This window comes from Coptis chinensis, chromosome 9 (assembly GCF_015680905.1).
Source record: "Coptis chinensis isolate HL-2020 chromosome 9, ASM1568090v1, whole genome shotgun sequence".
Classification (NCBI taxonomy): Eukaryota; Viridiplantae; Streptophyta; class Magnoliopsida; order Ranunculales; family Ranunculaceae; genus Coptis; species Coptis chinensis.
In genome coordinates, this window is record NC_141464.1 from 25,932,926 (window position 1) to 25,953,564 (window position 20,639).

At 38.3% G+C, this 20,639-nt stretch overlaps 2 protein-coding genes and 1 long non-coding RNA gene across 3 annotated transcripts; 2 read left to right on the forward strand and 1 right to left on the reverse strand.

Moving 5' to 3' along the window:
• Positions 1–3,755: 3,755 nt before the first annotated feature.
• On the reverse strand, positions 3,756–5,086 carry LOC147475345 (uncharacterized). The gene is made up of 3 exons (XM_086585383.1): positions 5,003–5,086; positions 3,966–4,918; positions 3,756–3,866 (listed from the first exon to the last, which is right to left on the reverse strand). The coding sequence occupies exons 2-3, from the start codon at positions 4,845–4,847 to the stop codon at positions 3,756–3,758; spliced, it is 993 nt and encodes a 330-aa protein (XP_086441509.1). The 5' UTR covers positions 4,848–4,918; positions 5,003–5,086.
• Positions 5,087–9,809: 4,723 nt separating this feature from the next.
• LOC147475346 (uncharacterized) lies at positions 9,810–10,501 on the forward strand. Its single transcript, XM_086585384.1, has 2 exons — positions 9,810–10,367; positions 10,418–10,501. The coding sequence occupies exons 1-2, from the start codon at positions 9,810–9,812 to the stop codon at positions 10,499–10,501; spliced, it is 642 nt and encodes a 213-aa protein (XP_086441510.1).
• A 6,392-nt stretch (positions 10,502–16,893) lies between these two features.
• On the forward strand, positions 16,894–20,037 carry LOC147475347 (uncharacterized). The gene is made up of 3 exons (XR_015207995.1): positions 16,894–17,229; positions 18,724–18,953; positions 19,321–20,037. It is a non-coding gene; the product is annotated as an uncharacterized LOC147475347 (long non-coding RNA).
• Positions 20,038–20,639: the final 602 nt, after the last annotated feature.

A 20,639-nucleotide genomic window follows, 5' to 3' on the forward strand; every position in this document is an offset into this window, starting at 1 on the left:
TCTTCAGATATGCATATTTGATTATAACCCGAGTGTCTGTCCATCATTGACAACACTTGGTAACCTGATGATCTATCCACTAATAGATCTATTACAGGCATCGGGTATTCGATCATCTTTAGGAGTAGCAGCATTTAGATTACGAAAATCAATGCATATCCTTAATTTACCATTCTTCTTTATAACTGGAACTACATTTGAGAACCACTCTACGGACCTGGCTATCCTGATGAAGTCAGCGCTTAAAAATCTTTCAACTTCTTCTTTTATCTTTGAAGATACTTCGATTCCCATCCTTCTTAGTGGTTGTTTTAATGGTTTGAAATTTGGCTTGATAGGTAGCTTGTGTTAGAACTTTTCTCTTTAAGGTGTACCTACATAGATCATACATATTACACAATTGTTAATTGTCGAACTACGTCCGAGTGACATTGAGAAGACTCACTAAACTGTGATCTTAAAGTAACATGACTGGGTCATTTACATGTCTCAAACCACACGTGTCAAGTCATGACACGTGTATAAAGTGAGTATGGGCTTAACGATATGTGCAGATACTTTTTTGGGCTTAAGCGTATTTCTATTATCATGATGGGCTATCACTACTAAAAAAATGACATATTATGACGCTTGTTTTTTATCTATCTTGACGGCTTTGTTACAAACCGTCAAGATAGGTGTTTTAGTAACATTTTTATGACGGCTATTGTAACATTATGTCGTGTATAACACAAGCGTCAAGAAAATATAATAAATTTATGGCCGGTACATTTGCAACATTATGTGTATATGAGACAAGCGTCAAGAAAATATAATAATTTTATGGCGGCTGTTGCAACATTATTATGTCGTGTATGAGACAAGCGTCGAGAAAATATAATAATTTTATGGCGGTTGTTGCTATCCATTTGAGACAAGCTATCCATTTGAGAGGTGACCAACACACCAAAACAATGAAACTTAAGTTCTAAAGGCCGTCCCGATCGCTAAATTCAAATTCGGACTCTTAGTCTAACCTTTGGAGTCGGTGTCCTTTGAGACCCTTGGAAGGTGCATTCATCTCTTTCTTCTCTAGTGCTTCAAAAACCTCGATGGACTCGCGAACCTTTGCCTTTGTCATTCAAATTGCACATCAAACTTGTTAGCAATTGGATGACGCCATCATATATTATCGACTTCTTGAGCAACTAATTCTAGCGATTGGAAACAAATTCTTGTGGGCTATATTACGCGGATCGCTAGTGCTTTGATTTGGGTCTCGGAGGAGATGGCCGACACAAAACATAGAGTCGATCAACCAAGTTGATAAGAACCGCGATCATCCCGCATAATGCAGAGAGCTAGAAATCGTGCATCAAAGATATACAATCTTCTTAAGTTAATGATGCCACTTTCGTGTACTAATTTTGAACTGGAGTACAATTCAATGCAGCTACCAATCATATGACACAACCGAATCGACCTACACGTTTTCCCAAATGGATAGGTCGGGACATAAGCTACTTGATTACGTGATCGCGATCCACAAGATTATTCTACAAGATGTTTTACTAATTATGATCTTCATTTTCTGTAACCACATTTGTATCGGCTATCCCCGGACCTACATCCTTTTATGTAATGCAACAAAGCGCCCGGGGATGTTGATGCCAGCCAACCCGACCATGACAGCCGCAGCTCCAAAGTAATCCATGAGATGAGGGGCATGGCCTGTTATTGAATCCACAATAGCTGCCAAGGGAACCTAAATTGTGAGACCGGCAGATTTGCCACGGTAGTGCTTGTTAAAAGAATGTAACCTTACCAGCCCATAGGTAGTCACGAGAACATTATCAAGAAGACCTCGAACATGAAGATCAAAACGTATTGGTGTTAAGTGTAAACATCTCGGCAAAATAGAATCTTTCCATTGGAAGGAAAAGCATAATGAACAAAAATGAAAGTCTTTGATTCAAAAAAAAAAAAACCGGGCATCCTCTTATGGTATACTTGTTTCCAGCCATGAAACTTTTGGAGTTTTAACCGTCTCCAACCAATCCAAGTCGGAAACTTAAGCGTCTCCATAGCCTACTATCTTATCGCAACTTCGTCTTTGGCAAAGTCTCCGCAAATTACCATGAACTTGGTAAGTTTGAGGTTTACATCGCCAGCCTACTTCCGAGAAGATAATCGGCCCACTAGCTTTGCAACTTTGAGCAAGGCGGTTTGTGAGGGTGAACAGGGCTGCCGATTCATAGGCAGAAGTATCTTCCACATCGCCTTCAATCGCCTTCTTCTGGCGAGAAAATTTACTAGAATTACGTGAATGGTGTCAACATCAAACAAAGTTTCAAAGATTGTGGATCGGAATGATGGGATCAAAATATCATCTAGAGTAGCAATTTCCAATTGTGGACCAATCCTCCTCTCAAGATCAAGTCGCAAAGAGATCGTGCAATCAAGCATCACCTGCGGTTAAGTAGAAGGCGAAAAAAGAAAACTAATAGGAATTGCGAAGTTTCTCAACAGGCAACAAGCCGACAAGTGTCTCAACCACAAGTCTCGCTTTTGTTCAATCAGATTCACAACCAAATCAGCCTTTTGCTTTGGTTAGATGCATTCCATAAGGTGGCTTTCTTCGTTGAGACCTTCCGGGCATAATTACGAAGGGATGCGCCAACACTCGGGGCTAACCCCTCGACATTTCATGGCTACTAGGACTCCCCGATACAAATCAATCCTTAGTGCGAGAGATCTTCAATCCACCGGTCTCCTCACACTTGACCTGCTTGTTCATTTGCAACCTGCCGGAGTCGCTATATTCTAATCGCGAAAGCTTGAGGCTATCTGCTCGCACATGCCTTTGAAGCTATTGCATCCGTGCATCCGCTAACTATCTTTAACTCATCGCAAGAGGGCGTAGGTTCTCACACTTTGTTGCAAGACATCCACACACATTTCAAGGCTCTTACGGACAATAGTATCCGGATATGTCTCTCCTCGAGAGCCAAGGTTGTCCTTTGCATATTCCTCGGTCATTTCAAGGTAATCGAAACACAACAAAGATTAGCAACATTCAAGGATCGTGATCTCAAAGTTTTCACCATACAAAAACTTTAGCCGCAAACTAACAAGAGAAATCGAGAGAACAAATCATAATGAACATTTCGAGAGAAAGCACTATACACGGATGTTCAACAAGAATACAGAGTTTATGGCAACATAAGTGTTTTATTCATCTAACATTCCACTTTACATCCAAACAAAAAGACAAAGAAAAATGAAGTGCAGAAAATTTCAAACCTATCTAACCACTATCTAGTAGGCGATTGCAAGAACTTCGTTATGTTACGCCAAATAGCCATATTTTAAGGCGAAGTATCATAACTATCCCCCAATTCCATAGCACCCTCGCCTACTCCATCTTCAAGCCCAAGGTCTTCTATGGCATCCTCAAAGGCACTTGGGAGCAATATCCCGCAAACCTCTATGGCGAAGTATAATGCTGCAAGGCGCCATTCATAACATCTCGCGCTCGACTTATCACGTCAACGTATTCTTCGACACAAACCTCAAGCCGAAGCTTTCTCAAATAGCTTAATGAGAGTTTAAGAGTCACTTCGGATAGTGTCTTCTTCTCCTCACGCAGCTCTCTCATAGCCTTCTTACATTCCTTATCTTTCCCTTTTATCGCCGCACCATCTCCTCCTTTTCACCGCGACAAGGCTGCCACCTTCTCTCGCCAAAGCATCGTTTCCATCCGGGCTCTAGCACTCTCACCTTCGCTTTCTCTTGCTCTTTAGACATAATCCGGCCGTCGGGGATCCTGGCATTGCATGGTTTTCTTTCTCTAACACCGCCATCAGCTTAGCGAAATTTTCCATGGCCTACAAAAGCAGAGATATATACATATATATACAAGTTGAATACGATTTCAAAAGGCCATGCTAAGTAATATAGAGAGGCAACATGTATAATGGGATTACCTTTTGCAACGTCTGCATCCCAAGGATACACAATTCTGAACTTGCCTCTACCTCTTTCGTGTTACTAGATCCTAATTCTGGTAGTAAAAGTTGGTCATGCATATACTCCTCGACCATTTCAGCAGAAAAATCAATGTCCGCATGAGGCCTTAACGCCTCTATCACCTCGTCATCAAGAAAAACTGCCGAGACAGGTCCTAATGGTTCAACTGAGGTAATATCTCCAACAGGTATGGACACACTCGTCGTTTCAGGAAAAATTCTTTCGTCCATAGCACCATTGGGGGCGGCTGCCTTTTGCTCTATCTCCATAGACTGAGGTTGTCCCCGGATAATTTCAGAGTCTTTTTTAATTACAAGCATATTACTCCCTGTACCTTCATTATTCAAAGGAACAAGAGGCAGCCAACGCCCATCATCTGGAGTACCTTCAGCCCAGGTAGTTTCCTTCACACCAACCTCCACACTCTCATTAGCAACTACAGTTTCTGGTCGGCAAGTCCCGTTAAAGTCTTTGTCCGCTTTGCGCTTACTCCGCCTCTCCATTGAAGCGGTAGATTTGGGGAATACTTCAAGAGCTTTCAATCCTTCAACACGGGCATTGGCAGCTTCATCTATTATTTTTCTCTTCTGCGTTTTCAAGCGAGCTTCTAAAATGGGAGACGCAGTTACAAGGGACCTCTGCTCATTGTCACGCTGCTCATCACCAGCTTGTCGAGCTTCTAGCATGGTTACTTGTTGTCGGGGAGCCTGTCGTCGCGACCCATATGGACACTTGGGAACATCAAGGGCATGTCCACAGCGTTTTTCTTCACTGTAATGGCAGCTACGAACCACTTCATTAGGCCATGACAAGTCCCAGATGTTCTCGTCCCTGTCCATGCTAAAGTAAAATCTGAGATGCTCCAAAGCTTGGCTGCTCACATCAAAGTCCGTGGTACTTGGTCGATCACCTAAAAACAAAAACGTCAGTAACCAGAATATATAGATAATTCACAAGATAGTGATTATGCAGGCGCACAATTCGTGCTTCATACCTATAATCCTATTCGGGACACGGGTTGCATAAGGGTTCCAATTTCCCCGTACTAAGAAACAGTACTTATCCCAGTTTCGGTACCCCTTCGTAAACCTTTAAACTTCATCTCTCGATACCCATTCCACATGAAACATCGGGGACCCATCTTCTTCGTATAGCGTTGAGGCCGCATACCAAGAGCAAGAATTCATCCGCCTGGCGGACACCGTATACCGCCAAAGTCGTGCCCTCGCGAAGACCAACCATAACGACATAGACACTTGAATCGGTGGAATCGCCACACGATAGAACTTCGAGACACCTCCTTGTCAAGAGGTATCATCAACCCATACTCCAAATTTGCAAAAAGTCACCACTAATTCCCCCTCCTTCACCGGGTGTCCTCTCATATTCGAAAGTCGCTCAATGCGAAGTTCTTCAAAGCGGAACATGCTTGTGAGTTCATCGGAGGTTGTACTACGAAGCAATTTTGTTAGTTGGCAAGGCGGTGCGCTTTCTATCCATCTCGTTAGTAACGTCTCGCCAAATAAACTCATCATCGCCCACACAGCGTATTGCCACCCGGCTTTAGCCTTCATCTCACTACCATTTTCTTTCCCATTCACCATATCATGCGAGATATATGAAATCTTAAATACTTGGAACGGGTAGCACTGAATATTCAGAGAGTACAAAATAACATTACCTTCTTATAGGCAGGTAACCACGATTCGGTTTCCCAATTCAAAGGTCGGTAGATTCTTTTTTCTATTTTCATGAATATCTCTTTTTGTATCAAAAGGCCAAAGCTTGCAAGTACCCACATCTCAATTCTATGTTTGCAAACCCCAACCGATCCTTATCACACCTTCTTTTTCCGGTCACAATTGTTTTAGATTCATTCCTTCTTAGTTAAACAAACACTTATCAAACTTATTAGTGTGAGGCGCATGTTCCCTAATTTGATTTGCCGTCATCTTTATTTCCATGGGTCCAATTAGAAATCATATGCCATCATTTACTAGATTACCCTTACTAATGTAATTAATTACACATGGTCAAAGTCACTGAGTTTACTGGATCCGAGTTACCCGCTAGGTCAGTCGATCTCACGATTACAAAGCATTCTAAGTTAAGTTAACCTCAACTAAGTTATTCGCATGGCATCGCAGAAATTTCGATCACACTGTTTCATTCTTTTATAGCAATATGATGTCTATTATTCGCCGCAAAGAACGAATTCCATCCGGCAAAGAGGGGGCGGTGTATGTACCACTGTACTGGTACCCCTACAAACGACCATCATTGGGTACCACTATAAGAGCCGGCCACTAATGAGGCGGGCTTGCTAGCCCGCTACTGTGGCAGCCCCACTTGTCTACTAATGTGGCATTCGGGCATGCCCTCTATTGAAGCAATGACACTGCCCACTAATATGACACCCAAGTTATATATAGCAGGTCCGGAGATATGGCAAGAGGTTTTTACCATATGAAGCTTTAGGAAAGATTTCATACAAAGAGGGAAATATCTCGTCAAATAAGGAAAGGGTATTTTTAGCAATAAGATTCCTATAAATACCCAACAATCATTTCAAACAAAGAACTACGTGCATTTTTGAGACTTGATTCCAGAGAACAATTTGGATACGTAGGCAGCCATTGGTGGTACAGTCTCTTTCACTCTCTATCAACCTCTCCAACAAGATCGTTAGTGTGTTTGTGTGAGTTCTCACCCAAACAGGTATGTCTACTAGACCTTTTGCTTCATGCCTAGCAGTTTAAAGTTTGTTATGTTCAAGAGATTTGCTGTCATTATAATAAATCTGCTAAACCTTTGGACTGGGGATTAAGAAAGAGGCATCTGTTACATTCTGATAAATGCCTGTTAGTTATGCATGCAGGACCAAAACTTTTTAGAGAGAATCTTTTCACTTACTAGTAGCCAGACCGCTGAAAGTTGGAGGCTTGTGTGCAAGATTCATTAAATTATACCATCCTCGATATAAACTTGAGTAGAGAAACATTCAAACATAAAAGCAAACAAACTTTCTTAATTTGCTTCTTGTAGCTTGAATTTCAGAGATTGGACCGTTGGAGGCTTGTGTAAACTAGAGCATCCTCCATATGATTGAAAGTTTGAAACCAAGTGCAGAAACTTATACAAACTCTACTAATCCTGAACCTCCTTTGCTTTTATCCCCACCCTTGTTTTTGTCTTTTATCCCCATCCATAGATAATCTTATCCCTTCATTTTTTCATGTTAATATTTCATGATACTATTCTTATTATTGTTTTTCTTTTTTCGACTTTGATTTTTTGCAGGTTAATAAGTTTGACATATGAATGAAAGTCGAACCATGCAAACTGATCTTGTTAATACATATTATGTGGATATTTTTTTATTAAATGTATGTAAATTTTGGAGATGATTGAATGTAATGGATTATGTTTTGTGAATGGATCATGAATTGGCTAGTTTGTTACATTGATAATGTTAAGTTGCTCGTAGTGGAGTTGGATTGTATAAATGGTAAATTATTTATGCAATTTTCAGGGTATAAAATAAATATTATAAAATATTTTTTTTTCCAGAAAATGTATCTTTTTATGACGGCTTAGCCAAAACCAACACAAACTAAACATGTTTCTTGACAGTTTTTACAAAAAATTATGACGGTTGTACCAAACTTAATGACGGTTTCCATGTAGCGATCAAGATTTTTTCTCCTATTATGACGGTTTTAGCTCTATTTTTAACATAAAATATATTAAGTACATAATCTTTTGGCAAAACCGTCATAGGTTTAATGACGGTTTTTGTAAACTTTTATGACGGGGCTCTATAATGACAGTTGTGTTTTTAACAAACAACGCCATGAAACTTGTTTCATGACAGTTTTTAACCGTCATTACAAGTCTTTTTAGTAGTGTATAATAGAAATACACCCATAATATATAAGTTGAGGTCCCCACCCCAAACCCTATTCGATTCTCTCATAAGTTTTCCATCCACCGAGAGAACACGAAGGGTTTTTGGAGTGGAAGACAACAACGTTCAAATTTCGCTTTTATAGGACTTGCTTGATAACGCCATGGCTTCGGTATGTCCTATTATTATTCGGTTTTCTTTTATTGATTGACATGTATTCGGGTATTGGAGAAATCCTCACAATTGGTATCAGTCGCCGACATGTTAGTCATTAAGAAAACATACGGTTTATTTTCTTATACAATTAAAATTAAAATTGAGAAAAATCAGTTTTTTTTTTTTTCGGTTTCAACGTTATTGAACCGTCGGATTCCGGCGACCGGATTTTTCTGGGGTCGGGATTTGTGGAGTCAATACTTCATCATCTAAGGATCATATCCAACGGTGGATGATGGGTTTTGATCGCCAGTTATGGTGGGTATCGCCGTCGAAGGTTGAAATCGAAAATTCCCGAAACTGTTTTTTCTGTCAAGTTTGGACTTTTGGATCTCCTTCGGGTTTGGATGTATGGTGCTGAGATTTTCCAGTATTGATCTCTTTATACCATATTTTAAATCCGTACGGTGGCTTATAGTTTTTGATCTCAGATTCATGTCGTTAACTGATGTTAAAAGTGATTAAAAACTCGTTTTTATATTGAATCTGGCGTTTTTAAAATCTATGTATCTCGGAGATGCAGTGTCCAATGGGGCTGAAATTTGGTGTGGTGGGTTGTGTGATGGTCGAGATGATATCTGACGGTCGAAACTTGTTTTGTATCGTTCAGTTGATGGGATTAATGGAGGCAGTTTGGGGTTGGAAAACTATGAAGTTTTTTTTGCACTCTGTTTTTGAAAGTGACGATGAGTTTCTTTTCTCAAAGTCAACTCACCTGGTGCAAGTGAGTTTTAAAACCGATCCCAACATAAATTTTTTTTTTTGGGTTTTTTCTTTTAAAGCCCACTAAAAGAGAGATTGTGTTTTATTAAAGTATGCCCCATAGCCCAAAGTCCAACTCGACCCATAAATTAGATTGGGCTTGGGTCTGGCCCATGTATGCAAGGTCTGACTTTGCAAACAAAGTTTGACTTGTGCTGATCGGGTCCGACTCATGCTGACTGGATCTAATTTGACCCGGTTTTGGGCCTATTTGGTATTTTTTTTGGGCCCAATTACCTTATTTCAGTTGTATATACCTTGTTTTAAGTCCGTTTTGGGCATATGAATAGTCAAATCGAAGAGTTTTTCGCGCCCAATAAAGTAGACGGACTTAAATTTCAGTTTGATCATGTTTGGATTTCTTAAGTTTGCTATTGGAATTTTCTTTTCTACTATTTTCATGTTAATTAATAGAATTGAATAATAGCATGTTCCAAACATTTTAAAATTAGCAATCTAAACCATGAAATTTGGGTAAGTTCAACGTGATACGCTGCCTAAGTGGCCTCTTTCATGGAAAATTTATTTGGGTTTAATGGTAAAGTTTATTAGATTGTATATAGTTGCGTCTTAATCCATGCAAGTAATAATCGGCCCAAAGGAAGTTTACTATTTTGGCCGGATTAGTGACGGTATAAGGTAATTAATATATGTAAAATAATTTTAGGAGTTACTTATGCATTCAATAGTCGGCCCTAAGGAAGGCTTATTGTTTTGCCAAGCCTAATTTTGTTTTACATATGTCGATTAGCCTTATGTGTTTAGAGGAAACCACTTACACGTTAAATGCTTGTCCAAAGACTTGAATTATAACGGTGTGTTAGGTTTCTCATTAAGGTCCCCTACTAAAGTTTTATAAATGTTTTCTATCTTGTCATTTGTCTACTTGATTATTAATTTTCATTTAGACTGATGAATGCATGATAATATTCAAGTTTATTATTGTCAATGCATTATAGTAGATGACATATATAGTAATGTGAGATATCTTTTGTGTTATGCTTTAGTGAATACATCTTCTATATCTGCCAATTTAACTAGTATTCCAGTTCTTACTGGTTCCAACTTTACAAAATGGAAAGAGCATGTTCTAATCGTTCTTGGATGTATGGATTTGGATTATGCATTACGTGTTGATGAGTCTGCTAACCTTAAGGCTGATAGTGGAGCTGAGGAAAAGGCTACCTACGAAAAGTGGGAGCGCTCCAATCGCCTTAGTCTTAGTATAATGAAGCACTCTATTTCTGAAACTTTTCGTGGTGCAATGCCTAAGGAAGAAAATGCCAAGAAATTCCTAAACCAAGTTGCAGACCGATTTGTTGCATCGGAAAAGGTGGAGGCAAGTACGCTCCTTAGCAAACTTGTCACCATGCGGTATACTGGCAAAGGAAATGTTAGAGAGTACATTATGGAAATATCTAATCTTGTTGCCAAAATGAGGGCACTAAAGTTGGAGTTCTCTGATGATCTCCTTGTGCACCTCATTCTTATTTCTCTTCCTCAAGACAATTTGGTCCCTTTAAGATCAATTATAATACTCAAAGGGAGAAATGGACTCTTAATGAGCTCATTGCTCGGTGTGTGCAAGAAGAGGAAAGGAAAGGCTGAAACAAGAAGACCGAAGTGCTCACTTGGCCACTTCCTCTATTGGCAATTCAGGCACTAAGAAAAGAAAATGGAATAATAAGGGTAAAGGAACTGCAGATAATGCGACACCACAGGTGAATGCGAAAGATAAACAGGTGCAGGCTACTTTCTGTTACTTTTGTAAGAAACCTGCAGGTCACATTAAGAAAGAATGTCCAAAGTATATAAAGTGGAAAGCAAAGCAAGCAGGTAATGAATTTAGTTTTGTTTGTTCTGAATTAAATCTTGCCGAAGTACCTTCTAATTCTTGGTGGATAGATACGGGAGCAACTATTCACATTAGTGTTTCCATGCAGGGTTGTCTAAGGAGCCGCAAGCCAAGTGATACCGAAAGGTTCATTTACATGGGTGATGGCAATAAGGCATGTGTTGAGGCCATTGGAGTCTTTAGATTAAAATTAGAGTCCGGTTTTTATTTGGATTTAGATGAGATTTTATGTACCCGCTTTTTTAGACGGAATTTAATTCTCGTTTCCTATTTGGACAAATCCGGTTATACTTGTTCAGTTGGAAAAGGAATATTTAGTCTCTTTCAAAATTCAAATCTTATCGGGTATGAGCTCTTTGATTGATAATCTATACAAGTTAGACTTGGATGCCTCTCACTTAAGGTTAAATGAAACTTTGCATGTTAATAACTATGGTACTAAGCGTAGATTAATTAATGAGAACTCCTCTACATTGTGGCACAAGCGTTTGGGTCATATCTCTAAACAGAGAATTGAAAGGCTTGTGTCAAATGGAGTTTTTGGTGCCCTTGATTTTTCAGACTTTAAAGTTTGTATTGAATGTATAAAGAGTAAACAAACCAATATAAGGAAGTTTAGTGCCAGCAGGAGTTCAAGTGTCTTAGACTTGATATATACCGATATTTGTGGTCCATTTCCTACGGCTTCTTGGAATGGTCAACGGTATTTTATCACGTTTACAGATGACTATTCTCGTTATGGGTATCTATACTTAATTCATGAAAAATCACAGTCACTGGATGTATTTAAGGCCTATAAAGTCGAAGTTGAAAATCAACATTCTAAGAAAATTAAAGCTATCGATCCGACCGTGGTGGTGAATACTATGGTAGGTATGATGGAAAAGGCCAACATCCGGGACCATTTGCAAGATACTTGGAGGAATGTGGTATCGTTCCTCAATACACCATGCCGTGGACTCCACGCCAAAATGGTGTATCCGAGAGACAAATCGGACTCTAAAGGACATGGTTAGGAGTATGATTTGTCATTCTACCTTACCGTAGTCTCTTTGGGGTGAAGCCTTAAAGACTGCAGTATATATCCTTAACCGAGTACCTAGTAAAGCAGTAACTAAAACCCCATATGAATTATGGACTGGAAAGAAACCCAGTATAAGGCATTTACATATTTGGGGTTGTCCAATGAAAGCTAGGCCATATAGGCCTAATGAAAGAAAAAACGGACTCAAGAACAGCTTAGTTGCTACTTTATTGGTTATTCGGAAAGGTCAAGGGGTTTCAAGTTTTATTGCCCCTCTTCCAATACCCTAATTGAGACGGATAATGCCAAATTTATTGAAGATGTTGAGGATAGTGGGAGCACACAACAAAGGAATATTGCTTTTGAAGAATAGCATGTTGATATTCCTTTAATGGATATCCACAGAGATGAGTTGATCACACCTGTCATTAGGCAGGATGCGGTTGTAGATCAACCAAATATTCCTGAGTTGGCCCCTGCTATTATAGATGAACCTCAACAAATTCAATTAGAAGTGCCAATAAGGAGATCAACTAGGGAGCGGAGAGCAGCTATTAATTCAGATGAATATATAGTTTATCTCCAAGAGCATGAGTTTGATATAGGAATGGAAAATGATCCTACTACCTTCATTCAAGCCAAACAAAGTGCTCACTCCTTAGATTGGATGAATGCCATGATAGAGGAGTTAAGGTCTATGAAAGACAATGACGTTTGGGATCTTGTCGAGTTGCCTAATGGAGTCAAACCCATTGCTAACAAATGGATTTTCAAAACCAAAAGAGACTCAAAAGGCAGTATTGACAGATATAAAGCACGTCTTGTTGCAAAAGGCTTTACTCAAAAGGCAGGCATTGACTATAAAGAGACTTTCTCTCCAGTTTCATCGAAAGACTCTTTTAGACTTATTATGGCACTTGTAGCTCATTATGATTTAGAGTTACACCAGATGGATGTTAAGACAGCTTTTCTGAATGGTGACATTCAGGAGACTATCTATATGAGGCAACCTCATGGTTTTGAGTCCACAGGCTCTGAACATTTGGTTTGTAAATTAAAGAAATCCATCTATGGCTTAAAGCAGGCATCTCGTCAGTGGTATTTAAAGTTTGATCACATCATTTCCTCTTTTTGGTTTTAAGGAAAATGATGTGGATCAATCGCGCTTATCACAAGATCAGTGGGAGTAAATTTATTTTTCTAGTGCTATATGTTGATGACATCCTACTAGCGAGCAATGACATAGGCCTTTTGCATGAAACCAAGCGATTTCTTTCAAGGAATTTTGAGATGAAAGATCTTGGTGAAGCATCTTTTGTGCTAGGCATTGAAATTCATCGTGATAGATCACGTGGCATTCTAGGCTTATCACAAAAGGCTTATGTTGAAAGGGTGCTAAGTAGGTTTGGCATGCAAAACTGTGCACTAGGTGATGCGCCCATTGCTAAGGGTGATAAATTGAGTTTGCTTCAATGTCCAAAGAACGATTTAGAGAAAGAACAAATGCAAGATATTCCTTATGCATCAATAGTAGGGAGTCTTATGTATGCTCAAGTTTGTACGCGTCCAGATATTGCGTACGTAGTTGGAATGCTAGGCAGATACTTAAGTAATCCAGGAATGGATCATTGGAAAGCGGCTAAAAGGTGATGCGGTATTTGCAAAGGACAAAAAGATTTTATACTCACATACCGAAAAACCGATCATTTTGAGTTGATTGGGTATTCGATTCAGATTTTGCTTTGTTGCTTGGATAGTAGAAAATCCACGTCTGGTTATGTTTTCATGTTAGCTGGAGGTGCTGTATCATGGAAAAGTGTCAAACAAACACTAATAGCCTCCTCCACTATGGAAGCAGAATTTATTGCTTGTTTTGAAGCATCAAATCAAGTAAAGTGGTATAGAAATTTCACTTCGGCTTTCATGCAATGGGTTTCATTGAGAAACCATTAACGGTTTATTGTGATAATAAAGCCATAAGAACTTTATTCAAGAACAACAAGAGTTCACAAAGTCTAGGCACATTGACATCAAGTTTCTTGTCGTGAAAGAGAGGGTTAAAGATCATCATATGACAATTGAGTATGTTAATACAAATCTCCGGATAGTCGATCCGCTAACTAAGGGCTTACCACCTAAGGCATTTAAGGAGCATGTAGCTCGTATGGGGGTGGTTAGTCCTTCTGATGTTTCATTTTAGTGGGAGTTTGTATTAATATTTTGTGTACTATTGATGATTATTTTTTTTTTTTGAAATAAAGTTATCTACTTATTCATTTATGGTTGCGCATATAAAGTTTGATTAAGTAGAATAAAGATATCATTATAAATCATAAGGTTGGACCAATTGAAAATGAACATGTTCAGGGATCACATTACATGTTATTTTCATGCTACACATCCATACTTAATCTATGTCGTTGGAGATATTAGTATTGTGACCACAGATGGGTCTAGTCATGCTAAATGTGGCAAAGGCCGCTGTGATCCTATATTTTTATTTTCAATGGATCAGATTGTGTTTTTTGAGACGTCACTCATTATTTCGACAATAAAATTTAGAGCTCTTAAGGTCACCATTGTTTAATATCAGGTTATGACCTATGTGGTACAAGTGGGAGATTGTTAGAACTTTTCTCTTTAAGGTGTACCTACATAGATCATACACATTACACAATTGTTAATTGTCGAACTACGTCCGAGTGACATTGAGAAGACTCACTAAACTGTGATCTTAAAGTAACATGACTGGGTCATTTACATGTCTCAAACCACACGTGTCAAGTCATGACACGTGTATAAAGTGAGTATGGGCTTAACGATATGTGCAGATACTTTTTTGGGCTTAAGCGTATTTCTATTATCATGATGGGCTATAATAGAAATACACCCATAATATATAAGTTGAGGTCCCCACCCCAAACCCTATTCTGATTCTCATAAGTTTTCCATCCAATGTGAGAGAACACAAGAAGGCTATGGCTTCAGGTATGTCCTATTATTATTCGGTTTTCTTTATTGATTGACATGTATTCTGGGTATTGGAGAAATCCTCACAGCTTGTGCTCCACCAATTCTTTATCCAAACCTGGTAGCTCATTGTAATTCCAAGCAAAACAATCTTTGAAGCTTTTCAAGAGACCAATGAGTTCTGCTTGGTCTTTCTTTTGTAACCTTGCACTAATGTATGTAACTTTAGGATCGTCTTCACATCCTAGATTGACTTCTATTTGTGGATCTTGAGTTTCGACTGTTAAGTCTTCTCTCCTCATATGTAAAGTTGAGAGTTCTTCCTTCTTCTTAACTCTGACTTCACTTCCTTCAGCTTCAAATATGTTGTCTGCCCAATTAATTGTGGCATCTTCTTTTATTTTTTCTTCGATATCTCCTACCATTACTTTCAATAAAGCCAATCTAATGGCTTCATTCATTTTATTTTCTTGTGTATCAGCACTATTCATAATCCACTTTGTCTTCCTCACTTTGTCCAAGAAGACCAAAAGCTAATTCACTCCAATCATCGTCTTGGGTATCTTTTATTGCATCTGCATTCACAGGTCCAACATTGTCTTGATATAGTTGCGCTTCTATGCAGTTTGAACTAACTTGAAAAGGTTGAGGATCTGCCTTCACTTCTTCGATTTCTCCATCTCCCTTCATCATAAGTAATTTCTGATGCATAGATGATGGAATACATTTGTTAGCATGAATCCAATCTCTACCTAATAAGGCATTATAAAATTTGGATTCCCTTCTATTACAAAGAAAGCTGTCTTTGTTTCTATGGAACCTACAACAACATTTATTGGTATAATGCCCTTAGTATTTTTCTTATCACCTGTGAAACCTGATATGGTGATATGAGTGCGTACTAACTTGGAGTTGTGCATGTTTAACTTTTTCAAAGTAGAAAAAGGTAAGACGTACAACATTGACAGAAGCTCCATTGTCTACTAGAACCTTTTTTAATAAAATACCATTAAAATATGCTTTAATGAATAAAGGTTTAATGTGTTTTATCATGTATTTAGTAGGTTCTTCAAACGAGTAAACATAATCACAAGAACTAAAGATTAGCTTATGGAAACTAACCTCACTCTTATCTTCTTGGCTGAAATTACCATCATCCAATTCTTCTTCTTCTTGATTTTCTTTTGCTTCGAAAGCTTTAGGCAGCGTGTATGCTACATTCACTTTCATCTCCTCAGGCAATGAACCAAATTGAATATAAGTAGGTTCTATTTTCTTATGCTCCTGCTGATTTTGTTCTGTTATCATTTCATCCAACAGCTCACCTTCCTCAACATGTGGACCAGATGGCTCGCCGACAGTTTCAACAACCATTGATGGCTTGTTTTGGGTACATGATTCCTGCTCTATCGAGGTGACCTCGTTGCCTGAGTGATCGTCTTCACCTCTTTCTCTACAAAATCTGGGATTAGGCTTGGACTGGACTAGTAAGGCTATGATAAAGCTTGTGTCCTGTCCTTGGAGGTGAGAAGCTTCTTGCCATGCATGCTCTATATTTTCTCTGTATCCTCCTCTGTTGTGTCCTAGTAATAGATGGAATAATCTTTTGGTATCTTGACTTTGGGTCCTTTAAATTAACCCAACTTCCTTGTTCAACCAATGGTGGTCGTATCATCTTTGGTTTAATGTTACGTCTAGCATACTCATGCTGCTCAATGACCTTTGGATCTTGCATGACAAACCAATTTGGTACACCATGTACCAATGAGCTTGCTGATGTTTGGTTATAGACCAAAGTCATCGGTTCTCTAATAACTTGTTTATTCACGTTAGTGAGCAAGTTAAACCCATAATGGTGAAATGTTTTAGGCTGTGAGTATATGGGACCAAAGTATTGGTAATTAGGCCTAGCATGATATCCTTAAAATTTCCTATAGCTTGGTGCAGCATTAAAACTTTTACCATGGTCTTTAGCCAAATTTGGCATAGGCGGCGCATAAGATTTAGCCAAATGTGGCCTAGGTGCCACATGTGATTGAGCCAAATTTGGTGTAGGTGGTGCATAAGTTTGCGTAGGTGTGGCTACAGTACTTTCATTTTTACATCCATCAAATATAACTTTACACATTTCAGTGTACTCATCTCCACACCTTAGGCAGAGATATTTTATTATATTTGGATTTGGGAGTACCTCAGAATTGGATGTATCATCCACTACAACTTTACCCTTTGCACCAGCAATTTCCATCCTACCAATAGTATATGGTAGTCCTCCAACAGTATTCATATTGATACTTACTTCCTGAACAGCTGGGAATGGATCCTTATCGATTCCCATTGCCTTGTCCTCTTGCGTATGAAATTTTAATTTTCCTTTCTTGATCAAGTCTTGAATCTTGTCTCGAAAAACATTACAAGCATTAGTTGAATGAGACCATGAATTATGCCATTTGCAATATGCTTTACCATCTAATTCCTCTTTGGCAGGTAAGTTCACATTTTTTGGTAGTTTAAGAACTTTTCCTTCTAATAAATGGTCAAATATTTCATCAACTTTCATTATATCAAATGAATACTTCTTAACCGATCCCTTAGGGGTCTGACATATGACTCGGCAGTCGTATCCTTTCTTACCAAAGATTTTCAAGTAAATGGTTCTTTACCAATTATCTCCGCGGCATCTATTTCAAGATTTAGATCTTTGTAATACGTCTTCATGGAGGAATTATTTCTCTCCTGCTCCTCAAGTAACAAAGATTCATATCAAGATACTTTAGCGGTCATTTCTACTAGATCCCTAAACTCTGTAGCATCAAACTTCTTTCTAAGTTTAAACTCTAATCCATTTTGTGCTAACTTCACAAATTCAGATTCAGGTAGTATTATTTTACATTTATTTCTTGCTCTTTTAAACCTGTTTATAAATTGTGTAGCATTTTCATCATGCCTTTGGCTTAATCTTGCTAGGTCAACCATTGATACTTCAAGTTCAGTTTGAAAAAACTGAGCATGAAACATATGTTCTAGTTGTTGCCAAGTTTGTACTGAATTAGGGGTAAATTAATGAAGCATGGAAATGCGGCATCAGTTAATGAGTTTGGAAACAATCTTATTTTCAGAAACTCATTCCCTGCTGCATTGGCACATTGGCTGGTGAATCTAGCAATATGTTCTATTGTAGATTGAGCACCATCACCAGAAAACAAAATGAAAGTCGGAAATTTAAATCCCATAGGTAACTCAATTCTATCTATCCACTCTGGATATGATTCACTAAATCTTCTCTTCTTATGGCCTGTCCTTGGCCGACTCCTGCCATGGGTTGTGGTAGTACATTAGGCATGGCCATAGGTTGAACATTATCATTTCTTCTAAAGTCGTTATTCGGTCTAGAGTGATACCCAAAACCTCCAAAGTCTTGTTCAGTGTTCATTCTATGACCTTGTCCTGGGGGTAAAGTTGAACCATTCAAATTTGGTTCATAGATGGGAGGGTTAAAATTTCTTGGTCTATGGTCTCCCATTTGTGCAGGCCAGTTAGAATGAATAAAAGGCACACTATTTAGTCTTTCACCCCTATGGGGATTAAAGTTATGAGTATTATCTACTATACCAATGGGCGCTCTAGAGGATGGTATATGAAAGTTTCCTGACATGTTCCGTCTTGACGCTATATTGTTTGCAGTCAAATGGTTGCTACAGGGAACATTTATTATGTTTTCTCTAAGATTTGTAGGCACAATTCCTTGTGTCACCACAGTAGGACGAACTACAGTTTGTGTGACTTGAGGCATATTATCTAACTTACTTGAAATAGGCATCATCATATCTAGTAGCCTATCAATCGTTGAATTTGATTGATTATTTTGTGTGATATGCCCACTCATAGGCAGTACATTGTTCTGATTTCTAGTCTCTTGGCCACTAGACGTAGCCATTTGGTTTACATTATTCTGAGAATTTTCATGGCTCTCTCCTGCAGGAACTTGGTTTATTTCATCAATTTCTCCACCAGTTTCACCATTATTTTCATTTTCATTTTGGGAACTCTCTCCCAAATCCCAATCACCGATTTCTTGTTATTCGATTCGTCATTTTAAAACAAATAACACAATTGTCCCACCGGGCATGCCAAAAAGATGTTGACGCAGAATTGCTTGGAGAGCGTCAGGATTGTTTCGAAGACATGTCAGAATTTTCAGAGCGTGCCAAGTAAGAAAATCTTACCAATTTCTTTTAGATTTCACCAATTTAGGCGATAGGCGATTAATGGATTCTTAATTTGCCTCAATCAAGAGGACTTTTGATATGAATTAAAAATGAGAATCAAGAACAAAGATTTGTTACTTAACAACTATTAAATCAATCTAAATAAATTCAATTGAAAGTGATGAACAAGTACAATAGACTAACTTTCAATGGCTTAAACAACACTCTTGAAGTATTTTATTCTAACTCGAAGTTCTAACTCGAAGTATAAACACTCAAAACTGTATTATAAAATCCCGTAGAGACGTAATATTTCGGTTAATTTTGTGCTTAATAATCATGAAATAATTGTATTTTTGTGCTTTTGCAGGTTGGAGTAACCAACGTAAAAATGATGATAAAGCCAACATTTAAGCACATAATAGGGAGTATACATAAGCTTTCTGATTAAGCCTATGTGAAGCCCAACAAATCCGGACTAAAGCCCAAAGACTCAAACAGTACAGAATCAAGTTAGAAATAGAATTATGTGCACAGAAGTAGCAAACTTTCGAAGTTCATATCTTTTGAACCAGGACTCTCAATGCGACAAGTGAGCTGCTCAGACGATCAGTGCGACGAACTTTACGCATAGGCGGAAAGTTGTAAAAATTCCAAAAGACCAAACTGCTACTGAACGCTGCATATGGACCCACTATGCGGTCCCGTAAAATTTGATGAGTCATCAAGCAAGTTAAGACAAAAGTGTAAATAATTGGGACAAAGTTGACACCTTGCATGCAATTAATGAAGTTAGTTGGATTTAGGTGATAATTATGTAGAAAATGCAAGGTGTCAAAAGGGGGTTTAGTGTTTGGATAAGGAGAAAGTAAATGAGGGGGGTGTTTCAAGTGGGAGAAGAGAGAAAGCTCTCTTAAGTATTAGGGGGGCTGATTTTGGAGTATTAACTTCTCTCTTGGAGATTGTTTTTTCCATTTCTTGTCTTGTTTTAGTTTTTAGTTTTGGTTTTTTATGAAAAAGCTTGTAATAGTGTTAATGGAGAACATTATGAGTTCTTAAATAAAAGTTCATTATTTTCTTTAGGTAATCAGTTTGTTTTGCATTCCTTTCTTCTTTCTTTCTCTCTTTAACATATATATCTTGTAGCTTTCAAACAATCCAAAGATCATGAGTTAAAACCCTCCAAAGTGGAGGGTTAATGATGCTCATGTGAGGATTCATATAAATTTCTTAGAAGTAGACTTAAGGACAAATGTAGCACAATACCCCAAAATAGTAGTGTTCGGCCAAACTTGAGGCCTAGAAGTTAATAAGGACTCGCATGCGCCCCCCTTTTTATGCCTAGGTTAGCTGCGCGCGTGGGTCTTATTTAACCTATTATTTCCATATTTGACAGGAATATGTTGTATGAGTCCAGGAGTTGAGATGATATTTCAAAGATAAAATCCCAGTTCAACTCCTTATGTTAGGGAAATGGACTTAGAGATGAGTTCATCTCGCTAGGGATCGACGTTCCATCTGTTTTGGGTTTGATAATGAACCCAAAACGGCTTAGAGATGGTAGTAATCTGAATTTAAGGGAGTATAACGAGTCCTTGTATGACTATCATGGTCCTTTACTCTTTCTTTCTCTTTAAATTACAAGTTAAAAATCTTAGTTTTTCCGTTTTTTTTGTATTTAAACAAAGC

Coding starts and splice junctions, on each gene's coding strand:
- LOC147475345 (XM_086585383.1), bottom strand. CDS start 4,847: ATGGACAGGGACGAGAACATCTGGGACTTGTCATGGCCTAATGAAGTG. Junction 3,867..3,965: donor GGATGCAGACGTTGCAAAAG/GTAATCCCATTA, acceptor CTGCTTTTGTAG/GCCATGGAAAATTTCGCTAA.
- LOC147475346 (XM_086585384.1), top strand. CDS start 9,810: ATGCATGATAATATTCAAGTTTATTATTGTCAATGCATTATAGTAGAT. Junction 10,368..10,417: donor AGTTCTCTGATGATCTCCTT/GTGCACCTCATT, acceptor GGTCCCTTTAAG/ATCAATTATAATACTCAAAG.